The sequence below is a fragment of the Amborella trichopoda genome, chromosome 2 (assembly GCF_054954075.1).
Source record: "Amborella trichopoda isolate Santa Cruz 75 chromosome 2, AtrichopodaSantaCruz75HAP2 v2.0, whole genome shotgun sequence".
Lineage (NCBI taxonomy): Eukaryota > Viridiplantae > Streptophyta > Magnoliopsida > Amborellales > Amborellaceae > Amborella > Amborella trichopoda.
Genome location: NC_142337.1, coordinates 13,411,497 through 13,436,333, shown reverse-complemented (window position 1 = coordinate 13,436,333; position 24,837 = coordinate 13,411,497). Strand labels below are relative to the sequence as shown.

Here is a 24,837-nt window from a genome sequence, read left to right as displayed (position 1 = left end):
ACTGCAACTTTTTATGAATTTGAAAATCCATCTGGCCAACCATCACCGTATTCAGCTGGGTTCTTTTCATGATCTCCACAGCCTCTTTTTCCCCCAACCATTCCACCTTGTCTGAAAGGCTTTGGCTCTCCCCTCCGGCTTATTGTATTAAGAAGTTTTGGGACATGGTCTGAGGAGAGTCGTACCATAGATTTCACAGAGGCAAGTGGAAAAGCTTCTAACCAATTTGCAGGCACCAAAAATCTGTCCAATTTGAACATAGCAAGATTACTTACACTATTATTAGACCAAATAAACTTAGCAACAAGATTATGTAAGTCGAGAAAGGCATTGGCTTCAATGAAATTGTTAAACTTTCGCATAAAAACATTTATTGGGTGGCCTGCTAGACATTCATCATGCCACCTAATAAGGTTAAAATCCCCCTAATAACAACAAGATAAGGCACAGACTGAACTACATAATACATGTCACAAATAAAACCATATTTCAAGGAGGAAACATTTGGCCCATAGACATTCATAAATATTTCGGGATATTTTGGTCAATTTATTTTTTGTAAATCATTTTTTTGATATTTTTATTGGATTCTTCTAGTTTTGAAGAACACACACCTAAAATTTCAAGCTATTTAGATTTATAGAAAAAAAATTAAAATTCAAACACAAAATGAGGTTGTGACCGTCAGATCAGCCCAGATTCAATCTGGGCCATTGGGCTCATTTTTTCTTATGAGCCCACTGGCTCACATGATCATTTTCCATATATATATATATACAATGAGACCATTTATCTTTGATACAAGGTGGTCATAATTCCTTACAACTATTTGATGTAGAACTTGATAGTTTGGATGTATCACAAAGTTTGAGAAAAATTCTTTTGAAGTTTGAGCTTAGTTAGTGGAATAATTGTATCCACCCAATTTCACCTCTGCCATTGAATTTCACATCCAATGGTCAAGATTAATGTGACCATCTTGTCTCAAAGGTAAATGGTCTCTTTCTATACTTTCTATATAGAGGAATGATTTCATGCAACGGTTGTATAGTAGTACAATGCAACTATCTTCCAAAAACCATGTTAGAGACATTTGTTTGACATAAATTTATAAATGTACACTCTTTTCATTATGAAGAACAATCAAGAAAAGAAAATTTTAAAAAAATTCTCTAGAAATTTTTCATTCTAGAATTAATATAAGCCGTCCATTTTATTGAGATGGTTAGATATAGGCCTCAGAAGGATTTTTTATGCCCAAAATTTTTATATAGCGTTATCATCATTAGATTAATAATGCTAAAAAAGAAAAAAATAATTTTGAATTTGTTAAGGCCTAGATCTTGAAATTCACCAAATGGATGGTTGAGATTAATTGTTGGATGGGTACTATATTTTACCATATCTAGGGTACAAATTGAATTTTTTTTGTAAAATTAATTATGAGGAAGAAGAGAATGTGTGTGCAAAATTTGGGGTCATAAAAATGCCAAAAATATGGTTTTCTTGAGGTGTGATTACATTATACTACTACAACCGTTGCATTTCGCATATATATATATATATATATATATATATATATATATATATATATATATATATATATATCGCCTGGGCTCTAAACAATCAAATTAGAGCCTACCTTCAAATAGTATAAAAAAATGTGGTTTCAATATTTGAAATCTTTGTAATAGCCTTAAAATATATTTTCATATTTATTTATAAAGTTTAAACTTTAAAGCTTAAAAAATAGTGTAGATTGACTGATCTATGAAAACTTGAAAATTGACGGTCCAAAAACGTGTTACAAAATACACTATGTCCAAAACTTGAAATCTATTTTTTTCTCATGTCCATGCTTCTTGATGTCGTGATGATCAATTTGAGGATATTTGGGCATCAAAACAACCTCTTCTAGTGAAAGTTTTGAGGTAGGCTTGAATTTGATTGTTTAGAGCCTCGGCTCTATATAAACTTTTCCTATATATATATATATATATATATATATAGGAAAAAGTTTATATAAGGATGCTACCTTATAATGTAGAACTACGGATGACCCTCATAAATCCATCGAAAAATATAAGTTTTAATGTTGAAAAACCCTTTGATTGATCATCTCGACATCAAGATGTATGACTATAAAAAATAAAATGATTTTAACTATTAGAAATAGTGCATTTTACAACATATTATCTACACCGTCCATTTTCAATATTTTCATATGTTTATAGATCTACTTGATTTTAACCATTTTTGAAAATTTTAAAATTTTATAATTAGATATAAAAATAGATTTTGAGATAATCCTCAGAACATTTTACATCAAAATTATGTACCATGATAAAATTTGAAGGTGCACCTTACCTCTACACCTACGGAAGCGTCCGTATGCAAGCTGCACCTATATATATATATATATAAACAATCAGATTCGAGCCTACCTCAAACTTTCACTAGAAGAGGTTGTTTTGATGCCCAAATATCCTCAAATTGATCATCTCGACATCAAGATGAATGGACATGAGAAAAAAATGGATTTCCAGATTTGGAAATAGTGTATTTTGTAACCTATTTTTTTAACATCAATTTTAAAGATTTTCAAGTTTTCATAGATCTCTCGATCTACACTATTTTTTAAGTTTTAAAATTTATAAATAAATATGACAATATATTTTAAAGCTCTCAAAAAGATTTCTAGTATTGAAACCACATTCCTTGACACTGTTTGATGGTAGGCTCTAATAGGATTGTTTAGAGCCTAAGCTCTATACAAACTGCACCCCAGCTCTCTCTCTCTCTCTCTCTCTCTCTCTCTCTCTCTCTTTCTCTCTCTCTCTCTCTCTCTCTCTATATATATATATATATATATATATATATATGTGAAAAATACTGAGATTACTCCACTAACTCATATGAACATATGAGCTCAATGGCCCTGATTGAATCTGGGCCGGGCAAATAGTCGTTCAAAAGGAGAGCATCCAAACAAAATAACATAAGGCATAATATTAATGGAAAAGTTTATATAGAGCCGAGGCTCTAAACAATCAAATTTGAGTCTACCTAAAAAATTTCACTAGAAGAAGTTGTTTTGATGCCCAAATATCCTCAAATTGATCATCTCGACATTAATATACATGAATATGAAAAAAATAGATTTCAAGTTTTAGAAATAGTATATTATGTAACGCATTTTTAGACCGTCAATTTTCAAGATTTCATAGATCTGTCAATCTACACTATTTTTTAAGCTTTAAACTTTATAAATAAAGGTTAAAATACATTTTAAAGGCATCACAAAGATGTCCAATATTGAAACCACATTTCTCCATACTATTTGAAGGCATGTTCCAATTGGATTGTTTAGAGCTTAAGCTCTATACAAACTGCACCCTAATAGTAATTAAATAAACAATTGTGCAACAACTTTTGCCCAAAAAAACTTCGGAACCGAGGCTGACAAGAGAATAACTTGCGTAGTTTCTAAGATGTGGTGATTTTTGTGTTCAATAATATTTATTTTGCTCAGGAGTTTATGGACAATATTTTTTATGTTAAAATATTTTTATTATAAAGAAATTTTTGAAACATCCCACTAATATAATCCCCACCAGAATCTGATCATAGGGCTTTGATTTAGCAGAATCCAAGTTTCAATATATGAATAAAATCTTACAAATATGTCATATAGTTCACTGTAGTTATTCATAAAAAAAACCCAAATATATCTGGTGTGATCATGAATAAAATTGATATAATATTGTGACCCCCTCCTTGATGCAAAGGGAGCTGGTCCTCAGACATCAGTATGGACTAGATCAAAAAGCATAAATTGAATTGCTTCGATTGAATGGTAATGCATGCATTTTAGCGAGTTTGCACGACTTACAATCTTTAATAGTAGAGAGAGTTTTAGAAGAAATAGAACCGATAACACCACGAGAAAACAAAAATTCTAACCAAAAGGTAGAAATATGGCCCAGATGTTGATGCCGCAAAGGTCCTTTATCAGGTATTGCTGCATATGCAGAAGTTTCAATAAGATTTTTTAAATAAAGATGGTCCAGAAAGTAGAGGTCACCAACGTTATGCCCAGTCCCAACTGGTTTCCTTGATTATCGTTCCTGTATATGACATCCAAAAGGAGTGAACATTACAATTAGAATGGGTAATCTGACCAATGGAAAGCATATTCAAAGCGATGGAGGGAACATGACAAACACTAGAAACATTCAATTTACCAGAAGGATCAAATGATGTTGTAATTGAGACCACCTTAGAAATTTTCATAGCAATACCAACAACAGTACGAATAATATCAACACGTGGTTTACAATCAACAATAATAGATGCATGGGCCATCATATGGAAAGAAGCACCAGAGTCCAATAACCAAGAAGCTGGAACGATTTTACCGGAAAAAAACAGATGTCGATTTGTTGGACAATCAGGATTGTGAAAGCAACGACTAAAGTTGTTTAAGAGTGATTGATGAGGAAGCAGCACCATCTACATGTAGTGTTGCACCAATTGCTGAGTAACAAATTGATTAAGAATGCATCCCTCTTAAAAGGTAATATGACTTGACAACTTTCGAGCCAATGAATTTTTTTTTTTTTTTTTCGAAATTGGGAATCCCTTTGCTCTATTGATGAGCTCCTCAAGCAAACCAAATCATCAACACCCAAATCTCTGTCAAATCTAGACATCATAAACCTTGGTTTTGAATATTCAACGACTAAGTTTCTCGAATCAAAATGCTAATCTTTACGATCTAAACTCATTGTAACCGTGTTAGGACTGCAATATCCTCAAATAAACCTAATCTCAATTATCTACTATGACGCAAAGCTTTCCCAAATATAATCATTTCATGTCCGATATTCCCAACACACTCAAAACTTTACCATCCATCAAGCATCTCAATGCACTAGTTCCAATCAACACCAAATAAGTTGACAAAAATTCCCTGCAAAAGGTTACCCTTTAATTAAGAAACCATAAAAATATCTTAATTGGCATGGACGACCCTTAAATCATCATGAATTCAACCAATGCATGAAATTTATCAAAAAAAATTGTTTTTTTTTTTGTTTTTTGACAAACATTCCAAATTTTATTAGATCATACTAAATAAAAGAGATTACATCGTTAGAGACCACAAGAGAAGGCAAAGACGAATATGCAAGAACATTTGCTTCTCGAAAAACATGAAAGAAAGAAACAAACAGAGGGACAACATTACAAAAAAAAAAAAGGTTCTAAAAAAGAGGTGATTTAAATGTGCAGAAAATAATGTAATACACAAAAAAGAAAGAAGATATCTTCATACAACCTACATAATCAAGGAAAGATCATCCTATCTAGTAAAAAAAGAAAGAAAATAAATAAAATATATACACAGTTTCAAGTTCCTAGAATTCAGGGGCAAGCTTCATGACCCTGCCATTTAGATATTGCTGACTCCTGGCCATTTGCAGCAGTAAACTTCACCTCGTTTGTGAGGATCTAGGTGAGAGAGGTAGAGAGAGGAGGTCCATTTTGAGGAGAAGGAGCCTTACAATGGGCACTTGTTTCTCTCTGTATTTTTTTGGAACATTAACACAACATGCCCACTTGTTTCTCTCTCTTGAAGCTCTAGTGGCTCAGAAGAGCTTTTCCTCTTAGATGTTAGTGCTCCAATAGACACCAAAAAAACATATGCTTTTCTTGATCGCCATTTTCATGAGCTCTCCTCACATGGAGAAAGCATTCATAGTGGTATCTCTTGTGACAAAATACTTCTTCCAAAGGCTAGAGCTCTCTGGTTCTATAACTAAAATGAGAAGCTCTCCCTCAACCCCTCCCCTCTCCGGGGCACATGCGGTTTTAATTTTCTTTTTAATTTTTGAGAAATTTTCAAAAAATGATTGATACCCCTAGCTATATCTGTCAAAAGATTACGAATTATGCTTAAAAAAGGCATTCATGTTCGTTCTAAAACCAGTTCTGGGTAGAGGGCAACAGAAAAATGAAAAGTATATAAAGAGACTATTTACTTTTAATATAAAGAAGGAGGTCACAATCACTCTTTCACAAATGGATTTCAAATTGGGTATGTCAAAGATGAAGTTTTTATAACGCCTAGGTTTTTATGAAAACAAAATAAAGCTCCACCTCAAATCCTCAACCGAAAAGCACTTTCATCAAAGAAAATATATGTGATGGCTCTAAAATGAGTTACTAACACCGACAGCAACTTTTAAAACTCAAAAATTATTAAGTCTTGTGGATATGTGAAAACTTATATGGAGGGCGAAATGAATGGTCTAGATAATTTGTTATAATATACATTATTTTTAGATCTTGAAATCTTAAGTTTTTTTAACTAACCATAATGTTCAACCTGAGAAGATCGATGTAAACGTTTTCCAGTGCTTGAATTGCAATTTTTAATGAGTTATGAAGTAAGGCTTTACTTATTTAGATAAAGCTTTAGCCCTATCAAACTATTTCCCAAAGTTATGTTTTTTGTTTTTTTTCTTTTTTTTTCTGAAAGGTGCTTCATCATAAGCTGTCAAATTTGAAATGCCATAGCTTGCGGTGTTTGTAAATACTCGTACAAACGTAGATATGTACAATCCCAGGTGACAGGAAGTATACAGTGGAAAAAGAGGGTAAAGAGAGAGAGAGAAAAAAAAAATCTAGAGTGAGAGGAAGTGGGTTAAAAAGAGTGAGATGATTTGATGGTGAGAAAAGGGGAGGCAGGTGACAATTTGACATTGCCATTGTCGTAGCTTGCTTCACAAGTCCCAGAGAAAGCAGGGAGAAGTCATCTGCTCATAAAGTCTCAAACAAAAAATGGAAAAATAAAAGACAAAAGGAAGAAATTCTCCCTTCAAAATGTCTAAATTCTAAAAGCAAAAAAGAAGAACAAAAGAAAGAAACTCGATCATGGATAGCCTGCTTCTATTTATTTCTTCCTTCTTTGGCTGCCTTTCTTTCTGCCCTCCGTTTTCGGGAGCTGAGTGATGACCTGAATTCCGACGATTCGTCTTCCGACTCCTCTAAATTTCTGAAAGATTTCTGTAGAACGAACCATGGAAATTTAAGAGTCAGAGAGAGAGAGAGGGGTATTCCGAAAAAAAAAATGGAAATTTGAGAGAGAGAGAGAGAGAGGTATTCTGCAAAAAAAAAAAAAAAAAGGAAATTGTAGAGAGAGAGAGAGAGGGGGGACAATAGTACCTCTCTGATTTCAGAGAAGCTGACAGCGTAGAAGGTAACAGCAGCGGCTCCAAGGATACCCAGGATAGGAAGGGCAGCTTGCATGGCCTCCATTTTCCCCCCCTTTTTTTTTTTTTTATCCTTTTTCTTTCTTTTTTTTTTCTTCCTTAATAGCATTAGTATTTCTCGCTCTTGCTCTTGATTCTTGAATAAATAGTGATAAATAGTAGGGGGGTAAGAGCCATTGGATTTCTCCTTTGATCGTGGGGTGGGAGTATGGTTCCTCAAACGAGTGGCACACAATGCATATCCAATCTCTCTCTTCATATATATTCGATCGTCGGGTGCGGTTTCTGTAAGGTAGCAACCTCAAACAACCCAAGGGCGCCTACAAATTTTATCAAAACATATAATTTTGGTATAAAAAATTCTTATGATTATTTGTTTTCATATCTAATTATAAAATTTTAAACTTCAAAAATAGTTATAATCCAATAGATCTATAAATATATGAAAATATTGAAAATGGATGGTTTAGATAATGTGCTGCAAGATACACTATTTATGGGACTCAAAATCTTTTCGTTTTTATATTCATACTTCTCGATGTCGAGATGATCAATTAGAAAAGTTTTCAACGTTAAAACAACATTTTTTTTATGGATTTTATATATATATATATATATATATATATATATATATATATATATAGATAGATATGGGTGCCGTTTGTATGGAGCCTAGGCTCTAAACAATCAAATTAGAGCCTACCTTCAAATAGTATCAAGAAATGTAGTTTCAATATTGGAAATCTTTGTAATAGCCTTAAAATATATTTTTTATATTTATTTAGAAAGTTTAAAGCTTCAAAAATAGTGTAGATCCACAGATCTATGAAAGTCTTGAAATTTGACAATCAAAAAATTCATTACAAAATATACTATTTCCTGCACTTGAAATCCATTTTTTTCTCATATCCATGCATATTGATGTCGAGATGATCAATTTGAGGACATGGACCTAGTTTTTATGCGGCCAAGCCTGCATATGTAGAAATGCGGGCCTCTAAATAATCTATTTTTGAGATGGATTTTAGGACTAAATTTTTAAAGGCATGTAATATCTAACATAGAGATCATGAATATGAAAAATAAATGAATTTTAAAAACTAGAAATAATAATTCTAGTAAGAAAACATTTGGACCATTAGTTTCTATTGTTTTTAAATGGAACACCTACTTGCATCCATCTTTAAGATGGATGCTTTACACTTTTTGGACTTCATATGTAGAAATGTGATCTAGTCCGCATGAAACAATTTTCACACATACACACACACACACATACATACACACACACACACACACACACACACCTATATATATATATATATATATATATATATATATATATATATATATATAAAAGAAAATATTTCACACGCGTGCACCACATTTCTATATAGTCCATGAGGCATAAATCATCCAGTTTAAAGATGGATGCAAGTAGATAGTCTATCTAAAACAAGTTGAATCTAATGGTCTAAATGTTTTTTAACAAAAAAATATATTATTTTAATATTTATTTCTTTTTTCATATTCATGATCCCCATATTAGAGATTATATGCCCTTAAAAATTAGGTTAAAAAATCCATCTTAAGAATAGATTTTTAGGTGGTGACTCATTTCTACATGGACTCACAGAAATCATGTTTATATATATAAAGTAATGATCCTATGAGACTTTTCCACACCTATGTGTGTAGAAATTTAAAAGATCATCATTAAATTTGGTATTTGGCATAAATTTTTAGAAAAATCAAGTACCATATCCATATGATAATTTTTTTAAAGATCTATACCAAATTTAACAGTGATCCTTTTGGATCTTACACGCGTAGGTATAGAAGAATCTCATAGGATCATTACTCATTCATATATATATATATATATATATATATATATATATATATATATATATATATATATATATATATATATATAATTGAGGCTTTTAATAAAAATTTTCCTTTTAAGTATATATGGCAGTTTAAAGTCACCCTCCACTGACAACTGTACCCCTTTACTCACCAAAATGACAAGACTGTCCTTTCAACGTGGTTATTCATGTCAGTTTTTTAAAACGCCCATCAATGCCGTGGCCCATTCACCATATATATATATATATATATATATATATATATATATATATATGAAAAATATATATATATAAAAAGATTATATAAGATATAGACGTAAGTGAAAACGTAAAGAAAAATTACAAAAATCCCTCAATATATATTATTTATTCAATTTACCCCATCCAATTTTATACTCTCATTTTTTTTTCCATTAAAAACTTATCTTCATAAACACTCCCCCAACCCAAAAAGAACTAAAACAAAGTCTAAAATACCTTTTTTCATACTCATTTTCTCTCTATCTTTTCGGCAATGAAGACACCGTGTTTCGGCGATACGAAAACATGCTCCGGCAGTAGACTTTATGGAAGCAGGGCACTCCGGCGGTTGATTACATCGCTCTGGTGGTACAAAAATGCCCTCCGGTAATACAGACATTCGCTCTGACAGTACACCTTTTGGAGCCACAGCGCTCCGGTAGAGTGGTACTTCGCTCCGACAGTAGATGAATTTGCTCTCGCATTACGTCATCTCGCTCCGATAGTACACCTTTTGGAGACATTTCGCTCCGACACTCTATGAATAGGCTCTGGTGGTAGGGTCGCTGGAGCCACAACGCTCCGACAATAGATGAAGGCGCTCCTGCGGTGCACCTTCTGGAGCCACAACGCTCCGGCAGTACCTATTTCGATCCGGCAATCATTACAAAGCACTTTGGCAGTGTTATTCTACGCTCTAACAATACGTAACTTGAGACTATCAGTTGAATTTTTTTGTATGAGAAGGGCATTTTCGTCCAAAAAATAATAACTTTTTGAAGGGGTTTTGCGAGAAAAAGTTGTTGTGGGGAAAAAAATGAGAGGAAAAGTTAGCTGGGTGTAAGTTATGTAAATAATATGTTTTGGGGGGTTTTTTGTAATTTTTACAAAATAAAGTGCCTCACTTCCGAAAAGCACTTTCGACAATATGTGCATCTATTAATTAAAGTCCATATTAGAGATGGATGTAAAAAAAGAGGTGCTTTTAATATACATCAAAATAGATGATGGAAAACATATTAAAAATAGATTTTTAGTTTTCAAAAATACATTTCTATATACAAAATCACCGCAATAATTAACATCAACAAATCTAAAAATTTTGGATCTAAAGTCCATCTTTAAAATGGAATTTTAAAGCGCCCTGCACATTTATATGTGACTCGGCAAACTCAAGAAATACGTGTTTTTAAGGGGCCAGTATCTGAAATTCTATTACATGACAATAGATTACAAGGAAATATAACATTAGTATACTTTAATATTTTGAAATGAGTGTGGTATGTATAGAGCCGAGGCTCTAAACAATCAAAGTAGCACACTCACAAACAAATAGTGTCGAAAAATACGGTTTCAATACTAGAAATCTTTGTGATAATCTTAAAATATATTTTTATATTTAATTAAAAAATTTCAACCTTAAAAAGTAAGTAGGTTGAACAAATCTAGAAAATTTACAAGATGCATTATTTCCAAAACTTGAAATCGATTTGTTTTCTCATGTTCATGCATTGTGAGGTCGAGATGATCAATTTGAGCATCAAAGCAAATATTCTAATGAAATTTTCTTGTGAAAATTTTGAGGTGCGCTCTAATTTGATTGTTTAGAGCCTCGGACTTATATAAACTTTCTCCTTTTGAAATTCATCTTCCTAGAATCGCTTATGTGTAAGTCGACGTTTGAGTAAGCCCGAGAGGAAGAATTTGGTCCAGGAGCGGGAGAGGAAAGCATGGCCTATCTCTCTCTCCAACTTTCCCTGCAGCTTGCCCCCAAGACAAACTTCTCACTCAGGGCCATCAACTACACTCAAAACGGTCTCTCTCTCTCTCTCTCTCACTAGCTGCAATGGGTTTGATTGTGCGGATACCAATTCACTCATTTGGGTTTTGCTTTTTACTTTTGGGTGTTAAAATGTGGTGTGTGTCTTATATGTTTGGGGAATATGTATGTAGGAGCGCCATATCAAAATACCAAGTCTGGAGGTCCTCTGATACTTGAAATTCCACTGGAGAAGATACGTAGACCTCTGTCGAGGACGCGTGCCAATGACCCTGTAAAAGTGAAGGATCTCATGGAAAGTATTCAGGAAATTGGACTCCAAGAACCGGTCAGTGTGTTGATATCTGGCCCTGTTAATTTTGATAGAAAAGTCGCTGCTAAATTAGGGTATCATGCTACGAGTGTGATCCAAAATTGGAAAGATAATTATGGTAAAAAAAGAAGAAGAAATGTTTAACATCATTGCCTGAGTGTGGTATATATAATTTGATGATATGAAATTGGTACAACTCAGAAATGTAATTTAGAATTGAAGTAAGTCATTCTGCAGAAGAAGAAAAGGGACAATGAAGATGCATATATGAAGATAGTCTTTTGGAAGAAGAAAATGCATAGGCTTTATGGTTTGTGCTCTCTATGGCCTTTGGTTCTCAAAAGCATCACTAAAACTTGGAAACTAATGAGTATATGCATGTGTTTTCTCTTGGTTGGAACAATTGTCTCTTAAAGTTCCTTTAACCCATATAAAGGAACATAACTCTCTTGTAGTAAACAATTATATAAGTTCCTATGATTTCGAGGAACAAAGATGCGTGAGTGGTTTCCTATTTGTGTGTTTATTTTTTCTCCTGCAATGTTTTGTTGAGGTGTATAATGGGTTGATAAATCTTCATCAAAGGAAAAAAGGGCTGAGATATATTATTTTGAAGAAACTTGCTTTTGCAATGATTGGTGAGAGTCTCTTCTAGGTTTTAGGGCGTCTCAAGCTCTGCAATAATTGGGGTTGAAGGGAACTCTAACTCAGTGTACATGCATGGGATATCTGTTTCTCATGTTAAGGTGATAGAAAAGCTGCTAGTCTGAACAATGGTAGACTGACTCCGAGGGCAAGTCAACCATGGGTTGTGAGAAGAAAAGGGGCAAGTAATGGCTCCGAGTGGGAAACATTGAGTTGAGATTGAGTTAGAGAAGAAAACAGTTGGGTAGTACCTAGAGAGAGAAAGAGAGGAAAGAAAATAAAGATGAAGAAGAAGAAAGGAGAGAGAGATAGAGAGCGAAAGAGAGTGGGGTGGAGGTGTCATGATCTCTACCCCTCTTATTAATATTCAGCAATAATCTAATTACAACTTACGAACAATACTGCCCTTATTTAGCGAAATAAGACCAATAAGGACTAAACAAAAGATAAATGATAGTTCTTCCCATCAAATACAATAAACCCTATTCCTTTTATTTTCACACTCCGTCTTAAGCTGGTGCACAGATATCAATCATGACTAGAGTGCTTGTGATATCATGTAATTTGTCCCATCTAACGTCTTTGGTAAAGATATTTAGTAGTTGATCTTTAGAATTTGTATGAGGAGACTAAATGATCTTGGCAGCCATCTTCTCTCTGATGAACTGACAATCTCCTTTAATGTGTTTACCTTTCATGAAAAAAACGATTTTTTGCGATGTGAATGATTGCTTCATTGTTACAAAATAAAGTTATGGGAATCTTAACTTTAAACCCCAAATAAAAAATAACACTTTTGATCCGCATTACTTCGCATGTACCATGAGCCATTGCCCTCTGTATTCTGCTTCAGCACTTGATCTTGCTATGACATTTTATTTCTTACTTTTTCAAGTAACCAAGTTTTCCAAAACGAAGGTACAATGCTAGTTGTGGATCTTCTATCAATTTAGCCGTAAACATTTGTGCAAATTGTAGCATCAAGATGTCCTTGATTAGAGAAAAATATCCCTTCCTTGGTGCAGACTTGACATATGTTAATGTTCTATACATTGAATCAAGGTGTGGTTTTGCATGGTGCATGCATAAATTAGCTGACCATGCTAACCGCATAAGAGATGTCTTGTCAAGTGATTATGAGGTATATAAGCTTGCCCAATATTCATTGTTACTGATTAGGATCTTGGAGTAACTCTCCCCTTTCTCCATAAAGTTTATGATTGACTTTTATTGGAGTATTCATAAGTTTGGATCGCAACATCCTCGTTTGTTGTAACAAGTCGAACACATTTTTTCTCTGAGACTATCCCTTTCTTTAATTTCGCCGCTTCAATGCCCAAAAAATACTTAAGGGTTCTTCAATCTTTAATAGCAGACACCTTACTCGTTGCGTTATCCCCTGTCACAACAATTTCATCAACATACACTATTAGGGCAATAATTCCAACAGTATTCTTCAAGGTTTCGAAAAACCCTAGGGGTCCGGCCTGATGCTCAGAATCTTAGGCGCCCTGTAGTGCAAATTCTTTAGATATGTTCATATATTTTTTGTCTAAATGCGCATATATACATATATATATATTTGTGTCAATTCCATAATTTATTGCATTTGTATGTATTGTAACATACTTTTTCAATACAAACATATTGCATGTTAAAAATAAAGTTGTTCAAATTTCAAAATTCAAATCACATAAAATTTTAAAAAAGTTAAAAGTCTAGTCTATGTGTTAGTAATGGGATTGTATACAATGACACCATTTACCTTTGGTACAGGGAGGTCACAATTACTAACAATCATCCGATGTGAAATCTGATAGCTTGGGTGTGTCACAAAGTATGAGAAATTTTTTTTAAACTTTGAGCTTGGTCAATGAAATAAATACAGCCACCTAATTTCACATCTAATGGTGAAGATTAATTGTGACCACCTTGTACCAAAGGTAAATGGTCTAATTATATACTTTCCCATTAGTAATTGTCTCCAACTCTCCATGTTCCATAATAACATGGACTCCAACTCTCCAACCTCCAATAGTACCCTAAAAATAATTCCAATGAGAAAAGAAAAGTTCAGGATGCTTTTTCAAACCACAAAAAGTACTTTTGATTCTCACAAATAAGTATAGCTAAGAGTTTTAGGGCTTGTGGAAGTGTTCTTTTAATTTTGAGGGGTCGAAAATAACCCCTATAATCTATTTAAACTTTTTTGGGGGTCAAAATTACCCCCTTTTCTTTTGGGCATCTTTAAAAATTAAAGAAAGGCCCACGACCCTAAGTGCCCTCCCAGGTACAGCCGCCCAAAATGTGGCGCCTAGTTCTAGGCATGCAGCTCGAGGTCTCTTAGGTGCCTAGGGACTGGGCGGACCGTTTTGTGAATACCAAGTGCCCAAGCGCCAGGCGGATCGTCTTTTGAAACCTTGGTATTCTTTTTCACACGACTAGTGTATGATCAACTTGACTCGTTGTGAACCCAATTTTTAGTCGTGCATCTTATTGAATTTTTTAAACCATACTTGAAGAGATTGTTTAAGTCCATATATTGCCTTTTTTAACTTGCAAACCTTTCTTGTCTCCCCTTTAATTTGAAAACAGGCATGACCATATAGATTTTTTCTTGGATGTCTCCATGTAAGAATGCATTCTTAACATCTAGCTAATGGAGTAGCTGTGATTTATTCTCAGCTAGTGAAAGAATGATCCTCAGTGTTCAACTTGACCACATGCGTAAAATTATCTAAGTAGTCTATTCTGGGAGTCTGGGGGAAACCTTTTGCAACCAATCTTTCTTTACACCTTTCAATGGTACCATCAGCTTTATATTTTACAATGAATATCTATCAACATCCTATGACCTTCTTCCCTTTAGGAAGGTTGGTGATTTTCCATCTATTATTCTGCTCAAATACTCGCATATCGTCAACCATGGTAGCTTTCCATTGAGGTTGTGAAAGTGCTTCTACAACATTGGAAGGTATTCTAACAGAGGATAGAGCAGATATGAAGGCATGAGGACAGGTAAACACAAAATTGTGGATAAATGACGTTCTCATTGGATGCTGATTGCAAGAACATGTACCCTTGCGAATAGCACTAGTTAATTCCGAATTAGAATTCTCTGAGAGGGTGAAAGAATTACTGGGTCAAGAACAGTTCTTGATTCTGGGTTAGCATTTGAGGTATGGTCTCGTAGAACTTCAAGTTGTACCATTTTCTTTCTCCTGGTATACATCTTCAACTCCTCTAAATGTGCACCATTTCTTTTAGATAAGCCATTAGATAAACCACTTCTCTTAAGATAAACATAGTGTGGAAATATGAAGGGGAACAATTAATGTGCCCTCGTCACTAAACTGTATTTTATTCTCCCCCTGAAGAGAGCACTCATGACCTGTAATGGAAATGTATGAAACATATTCAAAGAAAATGACTTCCATGGACACATGGTGGACCTTGGTAATAAGATTATAAACACTTGTACCCTGAGATGGATACCCCATAAAAATACATTTGGCCGCTTTGGTGTCAAGCTTGTCCCTCTTTGGACCAAGGATATGGACAAACACACAACCAAACACGTTGGGAGGTATAAGGAACATGGGTGAATTAGGATTGGTGATTTAAAAAGCAGATTGCCCAGCTCCTGGGCGGCCACTAGGCAGTTCAGAAATGCCCCGGCCTAGGCAGCCAAATTAGGTGGATATCCCTAGGCATCCGGGAATCTGCCTAGGCAGCTGCCTGAACTCACCTAGGTGGCCGCTCAAGGCCTGTGCCCAGCCCAAGGGCGGAAATTCCCCTCGTTGAGGGCATTTTTTTATCATTTTTTTAATACTAAAGGGGCAAAATTGTTGGTTGTAGGTTCATTGAAACCTAAAACCCATTAGAGCCTATTTTAGAGAGAGAAAAACCCTACAATTTTTTTCTTTCTATTGGGCCGCCCAGGTTTTGGGCACGCCTTGGGCACCCGCCTTGGGCGGCCTGGACCTCCCCAGTCGCCTAGGCCCCGCCTAGCGCTTTTTGAAACACTGCTTACGATGAACAATTTCAGTGGGAGATTTTCCCTCAAGAACACAAGAAGGCATGCTATTCATTTAAAAGGCAGTAGTGAGAACTACACAGGACTAGAAATTTTTTTGGAACCTTTATTCCTAGTAAAAGATCGGGTGACTTCCAACAAGTATCTATTTTTTTCTCTTAGCTATACCATTTGGTTGAGGTGTGCATGGACGTGTTGTTTGGAACTCAATCCCTTGATCAAGAAAATATCTAAGTTGGCTTGAAACATACTCACCCCCATTGTGTGATCGCAAGACTTTAGTTTGTGCATCATATTGAGTTTTAATCATTTTGTGATAGACTTGAAATAGATTAGCAACTTCATCTTTGTGTTTAATGAGATAGACAATTGTAAATCTAGAAGAATCATCTACAAATGTAACAAAGAAATGAAATCCAAACACAAATGAAACTGGTGCGCAGGAACCCACTCATTAGTGTGTATAAGAGAGAAAGGAACATTACTATTTTTATTACTACTAATAGGAAATGAAGTTCTACAATATTTTGACAACTCATAAATTTCACATTGCAGTTGAACTTGATCCAAACACTCAAACATTTTTGGGAAATAAAGAATGCAAAGTAAAGACGATGCATGACCAAGTCGGGTGTGCCACAAATGCACCCTTTCTTTACAATTATTAACAATTGAAGATGTGGCTGCTACAGTTAAGGTGCGATCAAGAGTCTCTAAAAAGTGCAACCCTCCATTTGCACGACCATTCCCAAATGTCTTCCTCACCGTCAAGTAGTAGAATACACAATGAATAGAGAAAAAGGTTATACTGCATTTTAGGGTCTTTGTGAGATTACTAACTAATAGGAGGTTACTAGAAAGATTGGGAACATGCAAGGTGGAGGACAAGTTAATAAGAGTAATAGGTATAGTTCCCTTTCCCTTGATTGGAATAAGAGAACCACCTGTTATGTTAATTGATTCATGACTAGAAAAAGGGATATAGAAGAAGAAAAAAATCAGCTGTACCACTCATATATTCAGTTGCTCTAGGGACAATAATCTAAGGGGTTTAAGAGCTATTTACGGAGATATGATGGGTTGATGCGGATATACGTGATTGTGCAATGTGAGAAGTAGATGAGGAAAAATGGTCTCCTCGAATGGAAGCCTGCTGCTTGAGATCTAGGAGCTCTGTTTTAAGAATGGTCACCAACTTTTCTTGAGGTTCAAAGGAGATAGTTGAGTAACTGGGACAATACTTTCATTGATTGTTGCTGAATTTGCCTTTGGAAAGTTGTCTTGGGGGTCCAACCAAATCCTAACATTTTCCCTCTTGTGTCGAGTCTTCCCACAGTGGGGGTGCATTTTAATTTGTTCTTCTCATCAGATGTGACGTTTCTGCTGCCGCATCCACCACCTTGGCCTCCACCATGACTTCCAAAATGTTCTCCACTTCGATTACCACTAAAACTTGTGAATAGGACAGATCTTTCAATTTCACCCATAAACGCTGACACTATCTTGTAGCGAGTTTTTTCATGCTGAAGACGGGAGAAAATAGTACCAGGTGATGGCAAAGTCTTTCCACCAAGAACATTCTCCTTGATTGTTTCATACTCTCCATTAACTCCCTTCAAAAGATGAAAAATCTTCGTTTGTTACAATTTCTCTCTCCATTCTCTTGCACATGAACACTGTATAGGCTGATGTTAGCTTAATTCATCCCAAAAACCACATAAATGAGCATAGTAGTCTCCCAGTGACAAGTTACCATGTTTAAAGTCATTGATCTGCTGCTCCAATTCATAAACCCTTGCGATATTTTTCTTTTGGGAATAGGACTTAGAGACTGTCTCCCATAATTCCTTTAGAGGTATGGCAGTTCATAAAGGATCGACTCATATTAGGCTGCGTAGAAAATAGTATCCAATTCATAATAGGCCTATCTTTAGCCTCCCAGTCTGTATACTTAACATCCTTTAGGTCTGGTTTTTCCACACGGCCGTCAATGTATCCTAGTTTTTTCTTCCACTCAGAAATAGTCTAACTGACCTGGCCCATTCTATATAGTTCTTGCCATCAAATATGGTTGTGGTAATTTAGGGTGTAGGAGACTCCATATTTGATACCTGTAGAGACATTCTCTACTATAGTTAAGATTTGGTTATACTCATAAATTTTAATCACCAATCAGGATCAAGTTACACCCTTTGATCTCTTCAAACAAAAGCTTTTATAGATCTAGTTACAACCTTAGATCTGATCACACTCCCCTGTTTTCAAGAAAAACATCAAAAAACAACACTAACAATATTTCTTTGATTGAGGTATACAAACCCTAATCCACCCAACAACTAGGTTTTAGTGTTTTAAAATGTGGCCGCATCATGCGGTACGCGGTGGGCAACGCAGCTGCATAGACTGCATTTGCGGTTTTGAGTTATGCGGTCGCATATGCGCCACATCAGACCGCATCGCATCAGAGCCGCATCGCTTTTTACAAAAAAGAAAAGATTGTGCCCCTTGAGGAGGGGCAAAATGGTCTTTTTGACCATCAAAAATTGGGGGAAACAGTTTGGGAGGGTATTAAACCCCCTAAACGATCATTTACAGCCACTTTCGTGGCTTTTTTTGGATCAAATTGAGCAAAAAAAGAAATTTAGGCGGAAATTTTTTTTCATTCAGATCTTGGATTTGGGTAATGTTTGATACTTGGATATTGATTAGAACCTTTTGATTGTTGATTTGGGGAAGTTTAGGTGAATTTGTGACAAGAAATCGGGGGTTTCAGAGGCCGTGAAGTAATTGAGCACTAAAATTGGAGATAGTGGATATAGAATCTCTGACAGCTAATAATTTTGGAGTTAATCATTAAACTAAAATACCTACTATCACATATATCACCTCCATTTTTTTTTCTATGTATTAACCTATTTTTTTAGATTTTTTGTGCATGTATTGACCGCATCGTCGCGATGCACCTACATCCGGACTTCATCGAGCCGCATCACTGCTTTTGGCCGCATCCCGCATTTTAAAACACTGCTAGGTTTTTGAATAAATATTTGATCGGCATCCAAAATCATTAAAAAAACCTCACCTCCATTGGCACAGTTACTATTGGAGAAAAAAGGTTAGGGTTTTAGATAAATGACGACATCATCTAACCCAAAGGATGACATCAGCCGTAAACATAGTTCCTGCACATCTTTTTTGAGATCGACTCCCTTTTTTTCCTCTTCTGGCTTTGATACCAAATTGAAATAAAGTAGAAAGGAAAACAATTAGTTAGGACCTAGAGAGAGAAAGAGAGGAAAGAAAATAAAGATGAAGAAGGGGGAGAGAGAGGCGTGAGAGAGATAAAGAGATAGAAGGAAAGAGAGTGCCGTGGAGGTCTCAAGTGACATCTACCCCTCTTATTAACATTAAGTAACAACCTAATTACAACTTATGGATAATACTGTTTTATTTAGAGAAATAAGACAAATAAGAACAAAACAAAAGGTAAATGACAGTTCTGCCTGTCAAATACAATAAAGCTTATTCCCTTTATTTTCAACACATTATAGTGGGGCATACTGCTAGGGAGAATAATGCAAGACATGATGCCTTGTGTTTTTCAATATTTTCTGTTAAATTTGAAGGACGTGCTTTTGGATTTTTTTAAGTGTTTAATTTAAGGTTTTTTAAGTTTTTTAGGCATGGTTTGCAAAAGTAGTTAGGGTAAAGGGCCTCTTTATTTTATGTAGGGGTAAAACTGTCACGTTGGTGTCCAATTTTAATTAGGAGTCCAATTAATTTGAATTACTTTATTAAGACTTAAAGTTATATTAGAATTATGATTTCTTAAGGTTTAGTTTATAAATAGGTGTTCAGCTTCTAATCTTCCTTTATATTTAATTGAACTTTTAGTTTTTTTATGTCTTTCTGTGGATTCTTGATGTAGGCAGTCTTGTGAGCAGTAAGCATTCAATGATGCATAGCTTTTCACTCGTAGCTCAGAATAGGGTGTGCTACTATTCTGCAGAACCCTGCAATATTCCAACCAGCTCCATGGGTTGTAAAAACTGATTTTGTCAAAGGGGCCTCTAGGGGCCTAAAATGGCCTTCAAAGGCCAAACCATTCATTGGTGTTATTTAAAGTTTGTAATGGATGGTCTGGATTGCGCTTTGGTCAGCGAAGGATATAAATAGGTTATGATGTGATGGTAGACTCAGCTTTTGAGTCCTATCCTTAGGGTTTCCTGGTTTAGCTAGAGGTGTTGCTATGGAGTTTGGCTTGTAAACTTCCCTTACTATTTCGATCCGTTAGCATGTTTCTCTTGTTTTTCTTTGTTTGATCCTTCACAAACTGGTATCAGAGCGGGTTGACTCCCAGAGCATCTTGGATGCTGCAACTGCTCACTGACTGGTAGAGGAGCTCGTGGAGGGCTTGGCTCTGTTTGTGGTTTTGGGCCTACGGGGTAGGATTTTGTTGATCTGTGGGGCAATTTTAGGAGCTGCCTCAGGAAGTGCCAAACTTGTTCCAAATGGGGTTGGGTTAGGCTGTCCATGAGAGTGATGAACTAGAACCTGGAGAAGAGAATCCTTTCCAAAACCAAGGGAAGGATGAAGCTTCTCTTCCTAACTAGGGGAGGGACTTGCCCCTTGAGGAGCTTCTAGTTCAAGCCTTGGAATGAGTAGATAGAGGCATTTGGGTAGATGACTGAGTTCTCCGGTCAGCTACAACCAAGTGACTTCTTAGATTGGCTTGCTAGCGTCGAGACATTTTTTGAGTGGAAGGTGCTACCCGAGTAGAAGGTGAAGTTCGTAGCGACCCAAATGAAGGAGGCTTTCCCTCATCTAGTGGCAGCAATTGTAGGCAAGTCGCTTGCATAAAGGAAAAGTTTGTCCCGGTCAATTACTCCCATGCAAAGGTTCCATCACTTACTCCAGAAGGAGAAGAGCGTGTAAGAATATATAGAGGAATTTTTCTTACTAATGAGCTGAAATGAAATTCAAGGAATTGATGATCAGCTCATAGCTTTCTGAATCAGTGTCTTGAAACTCTAGATTCAAGATGAACCGATCCTACAGCTGCCTATCAATCTCATAGTTGTTAGGATGGGTATCGGAACAATACTGGGATCGGGAGTGGGGGATCGTGAAATGCTAGAAGATTCCTATGGTTGGAAATGCCATCCATACAATGCACATGTTACAGATCGAGATCCCCAAATGTTAGGAATCGAGATTCCAACCTTTTGGGGATCTTGGTGCCGACTTTTGGGGGATCTTATTGTCAACCTTAAAGCTTATGGTAATCTAGGATTATTTATACTCTTTAAAGTGGGGATCTCATTATTTATAGCGAGCAAGGAATGCAACTATAATATAAGCATGGTTGTGCTGCTGGTTGGCTGGCTATAAACAAAGAAAATTATTAGTTTGGTTGTTGTCTTGGTTTTTAAGATTGGGATCGAGATCTCTAATAATAGGAATCAGGATTCCTAACAGGGGGTCGAGCTCCCAAAATTTAAAAATCGAGATCCTTAAGAGATCTGTTCCGGGAGTTGCAGAATAACTATGATTAATCTTGGTGAGGCGTATTGGTATTCCTTAAAGGCTGAGGCAAAGCTGAAGAGAAGCGCTGATGTTCGCTTCTTTCACCTAGGGGTCCTCCTTGGCCACTAAAGGGCAGTATTAATCTACGGCAATGGGAGTCAGCTAACCCGAGTTTTTGATCGTGTGATGGGCTGAAAGTAGGTAAGAACCCTGTCATGAGCAAGGCTTCCCATGCTATGATCATATAGCATTGAGTGTTTCAAATGTGGTGAACAGGGGCACTGCACTTTCAAGTGCCCCAAGAGGCAAATAGTTACATACCTTCATGAGGTGGATGAGGACTGGAGTGGGATATTGAAATGGATCCTATCTGTAATGAGGGGCCTGATGATGAACTAGCAGGCGCAACAGAGCAATATATGGATGAGGGAGAGTTACTCATAATTAGGCAACTATTATGCTCCGTATATAGTCTCCAAGGGAGACTGTTAGCCTATTATGCTGCTATTTCATATTAAATGTTTTCAAGCATAGTCAGAGATCATTTCGCCCTTCCATAGTAAGCCACTGAATTCAGAGACTAAGATCTTACAGGTTTCGTGTAGGAGCTGGTCTCATAGAATCACTACCCTTATAGTTTAATCACTTTCTTTCTTTTTAATTGTTTATAGTTTAATCACCTTACAAGAACCAGACTTGATTTGAGTACTAGTCAGTTGGATTTATCTATGGATCAGTCTCAACAACTGTAAAACTCAGAATATCACGTCCTAGGATCAAATTGGCCATACTAGTGTAATTGACTCTTGCATTGTTGACCATGCTTTTTAGAATTCCATGGATTTAAGTTTCAAGACGTCATATCACACTAATGTCAACTTTTCTATCGTAGATTTCTGTTGTAAAATAAAAATCATATTCTCATATACGATTATTTCTTCTTCAAAAAAAAAGAAAAACATAAATTATAACTGTAAAAAGCAAATATCAAATAGCATGCAGCTATTCATTCATTATCTGTGTGTGTGTGGGATGTATAGGTTCTATTTTACCATTTTTCTTGTTGAACCGTCAATCTTAAATCTGAGTGGGTCCATGCCCCGTATCAGCTATGGGCAATACATGTTTCTTGTTTCTCTAATGATGCTCAACATACTGGGAACTTTCTTAAGATGGAAAATACTGCTAGAGCCAGGGTGTATGGCATTTGAATATCAAAAATGTGCCTCGTGTCTCTTTGAAGCTGAGTTTAGGATGTGTAGAGAGATGGAAAATACTCCTAGAACCAGGGTGCATGCCATTTGAATATCAAAAATGTGCCTCATGTCTCTTTGAAGTTGAGTTTGGGATGTTTCTGAAACTTATGAGTTGCTCTTGATTTAGTTGATATTTTCTTTCGGTAAATGATGTGAAGTATTCAAGCAAACTCTAATGGTTTTTTCTTGATTTGTTCAATGATACCATGAGTTCCTTCGTTTATGCAGCCCTTTCTTTTGAATCCATTTTTTATTTCTTACGATGTTCCGTATGATGCCCAATTGCTATAATTGATCTGTTTTCTGTTTCAGATTGATGTACTCGAGGTTGATGGAGTTTACTATGGTGTGTGCTTTCAAATCGATTTGTGACAATAGTATATTATCTTTAGAGTCGACTGATTTGAAGATTGGAGATGTTCTCAAGGGCATATCTAAATCTCCTGTTTCAGTCCATTATATTGTTTGCTTATGATAAATAACTAGATCCTGGTTTAATTTCATCAGGTTTCTCGGGTTGTCACCGGTTTGAAGCTCACCAACGGCTTGGACTTGCAAGCATACGTTGTAAAGTTCGGCGTGGCACTAAAGAAACTCTCAGGTGAAACAATTATAGCATGTTTCTTTCATTGATAAATTATGTTTATTGATGTTGTTTTGCAATTTTCTGAATTGCCTTATATAGAACCTTCAATGACATGGTGTTTCTAATATTTGTCTCACAGGCATCACCTGCGTTAACAGCAATGCAAATTCAAATTATATATCAAATTAAGGAATTGAGTCTAATACTAAGATATAGTAGACGGAAGCATGGTGATTGGATTGTAGCATGTATACTACATTTGATCCATATTGTATCATAGAAATGTCAATGTTGCGCGTATATGTCGTATTTCAAGAAAAAGAAGTAATTGTTGTGGAAAACATTTAATTAGAAATGCTGATATAAAACTTCAGATCTGTATGGGAAGAATGATAAAATTCAACTTACTCAAAAAAAAAGAATGATTTTAGAAATGTAAGAAAGATATGATTCCTTATGGGCAATAAATTGGAACAGAATATTGTCAGTGCTCGATCTTTGGCTTGCAATGGAAAGGTATAGTATCATTAGCAATATGAACCGTAAGCCGAGGTGTGAACATGGTAAGCATAGTTAAACAACTGTTGATTAATTGGCCATGTCATAGATAAGTTTTGATTTTATTGAGCTTCGTTTTGTTCAAATTCAAATAAAGCTCAATTTCCGAAGATTTGACTTTCTTTTGTACGACCAAAGAAGGTTAGGCATGCCTAGTGTTGTTTAGTGAAAAGACTCCTTTGTCAAATAATTGTAGGAAACTGCCTGTGCATGCATGCGTGTCGGACACACAGAATGCGGGCTCCTTGATCTCTTATGGAAGGACAGCTTCCATGAGTCTATGTAAAAATGAGTCAACACTTACAACTCTGTTTTTGAGATGGATTTTCTGACCAATTTTTAAGGACATGTAATATCTAACATGGAGATCATGAATATAAAAAAATAAATAAATTTTAAGAAATAAAAATAATGAAATAAATAAATTTTAAGAAAGAAAATCATTTGACATGGAGATCATGACTATAACAAATAAATAAATTTTAAGAAATAAAAATAATGAAATAAATAAATTTTAAGAAAGAAAATCATTTAACATGGAGATCATGAATATAAAAAAATAAATATATTTTAAGAAATAAAAATAATGAAATAAATAAATAAATAAATTTTAAGAAAGAAAAATAATGATTTTATGAAGAAAACATTTGGACCTTCAATTTTAATTTTTTTTAGATGGACCACCTATTTGCATCCATCATTAAAATCGATGCTTTGTACCTTGGGACCGTATATTATAGAAACGCGGTCCA

At 35.3% G+C, this 24,837-nt stretch overlaps 2 protein-coding genes across 2 annotated transcripts; one reads left to right on the top strand and one right to left on the bottom strand.

The window, feature by feature from the left end:
- Positions 1–6,745: 6,745 nt before the first annotated feature.
- Positions 6,746–10,029, bottom strand: LOC148783116 (uncharacterized). Its single transcript, XM_088858097.1, has 3 exons — positions 9,623–10,029; positions 7,228–7,594; positions 6,746–7,068 (listed from the first exon to the last, which is right to left on the bottom strand). Exons 2-3 carry the CDS (start codon positions 7,531–7,533, stop codon positions 6,952–6,954), a joined length of 423 nt encoding a protein of 140 aa, XP_088714223.1. The 5' UTR covers positions 7,534–7,594; positions 9,623–10,029; the 3' UTR covers positions 6,746–6,951.
- Positions 10,030–11,055: 1,026 nt separating this feature from the next.
- On the top strand, positions 11,056–24,565 carry SRX (sulfiredoxin). The gene is made up of 5 exons (XM_011630174.2): positions 11,056–11,200; positions 11,339–11,493; positions 23,254–23,287; positions 23,449–23,542; positions 23,667–24,565. Exons 1-5 carry the CDS (start codon positions 11,116–11,118, stop codon positions 23,680–23,682), a joined length of 384 nt encoding a protein of 127 aa, XP_011628476.1. The 5' UTR covers positions 11,056–11,115; the 3' UTR covers positions 23,683–24,565.
- The last annotated feature ends 272 nt before the right edge of the window (positions 24,566–24,837 follow it).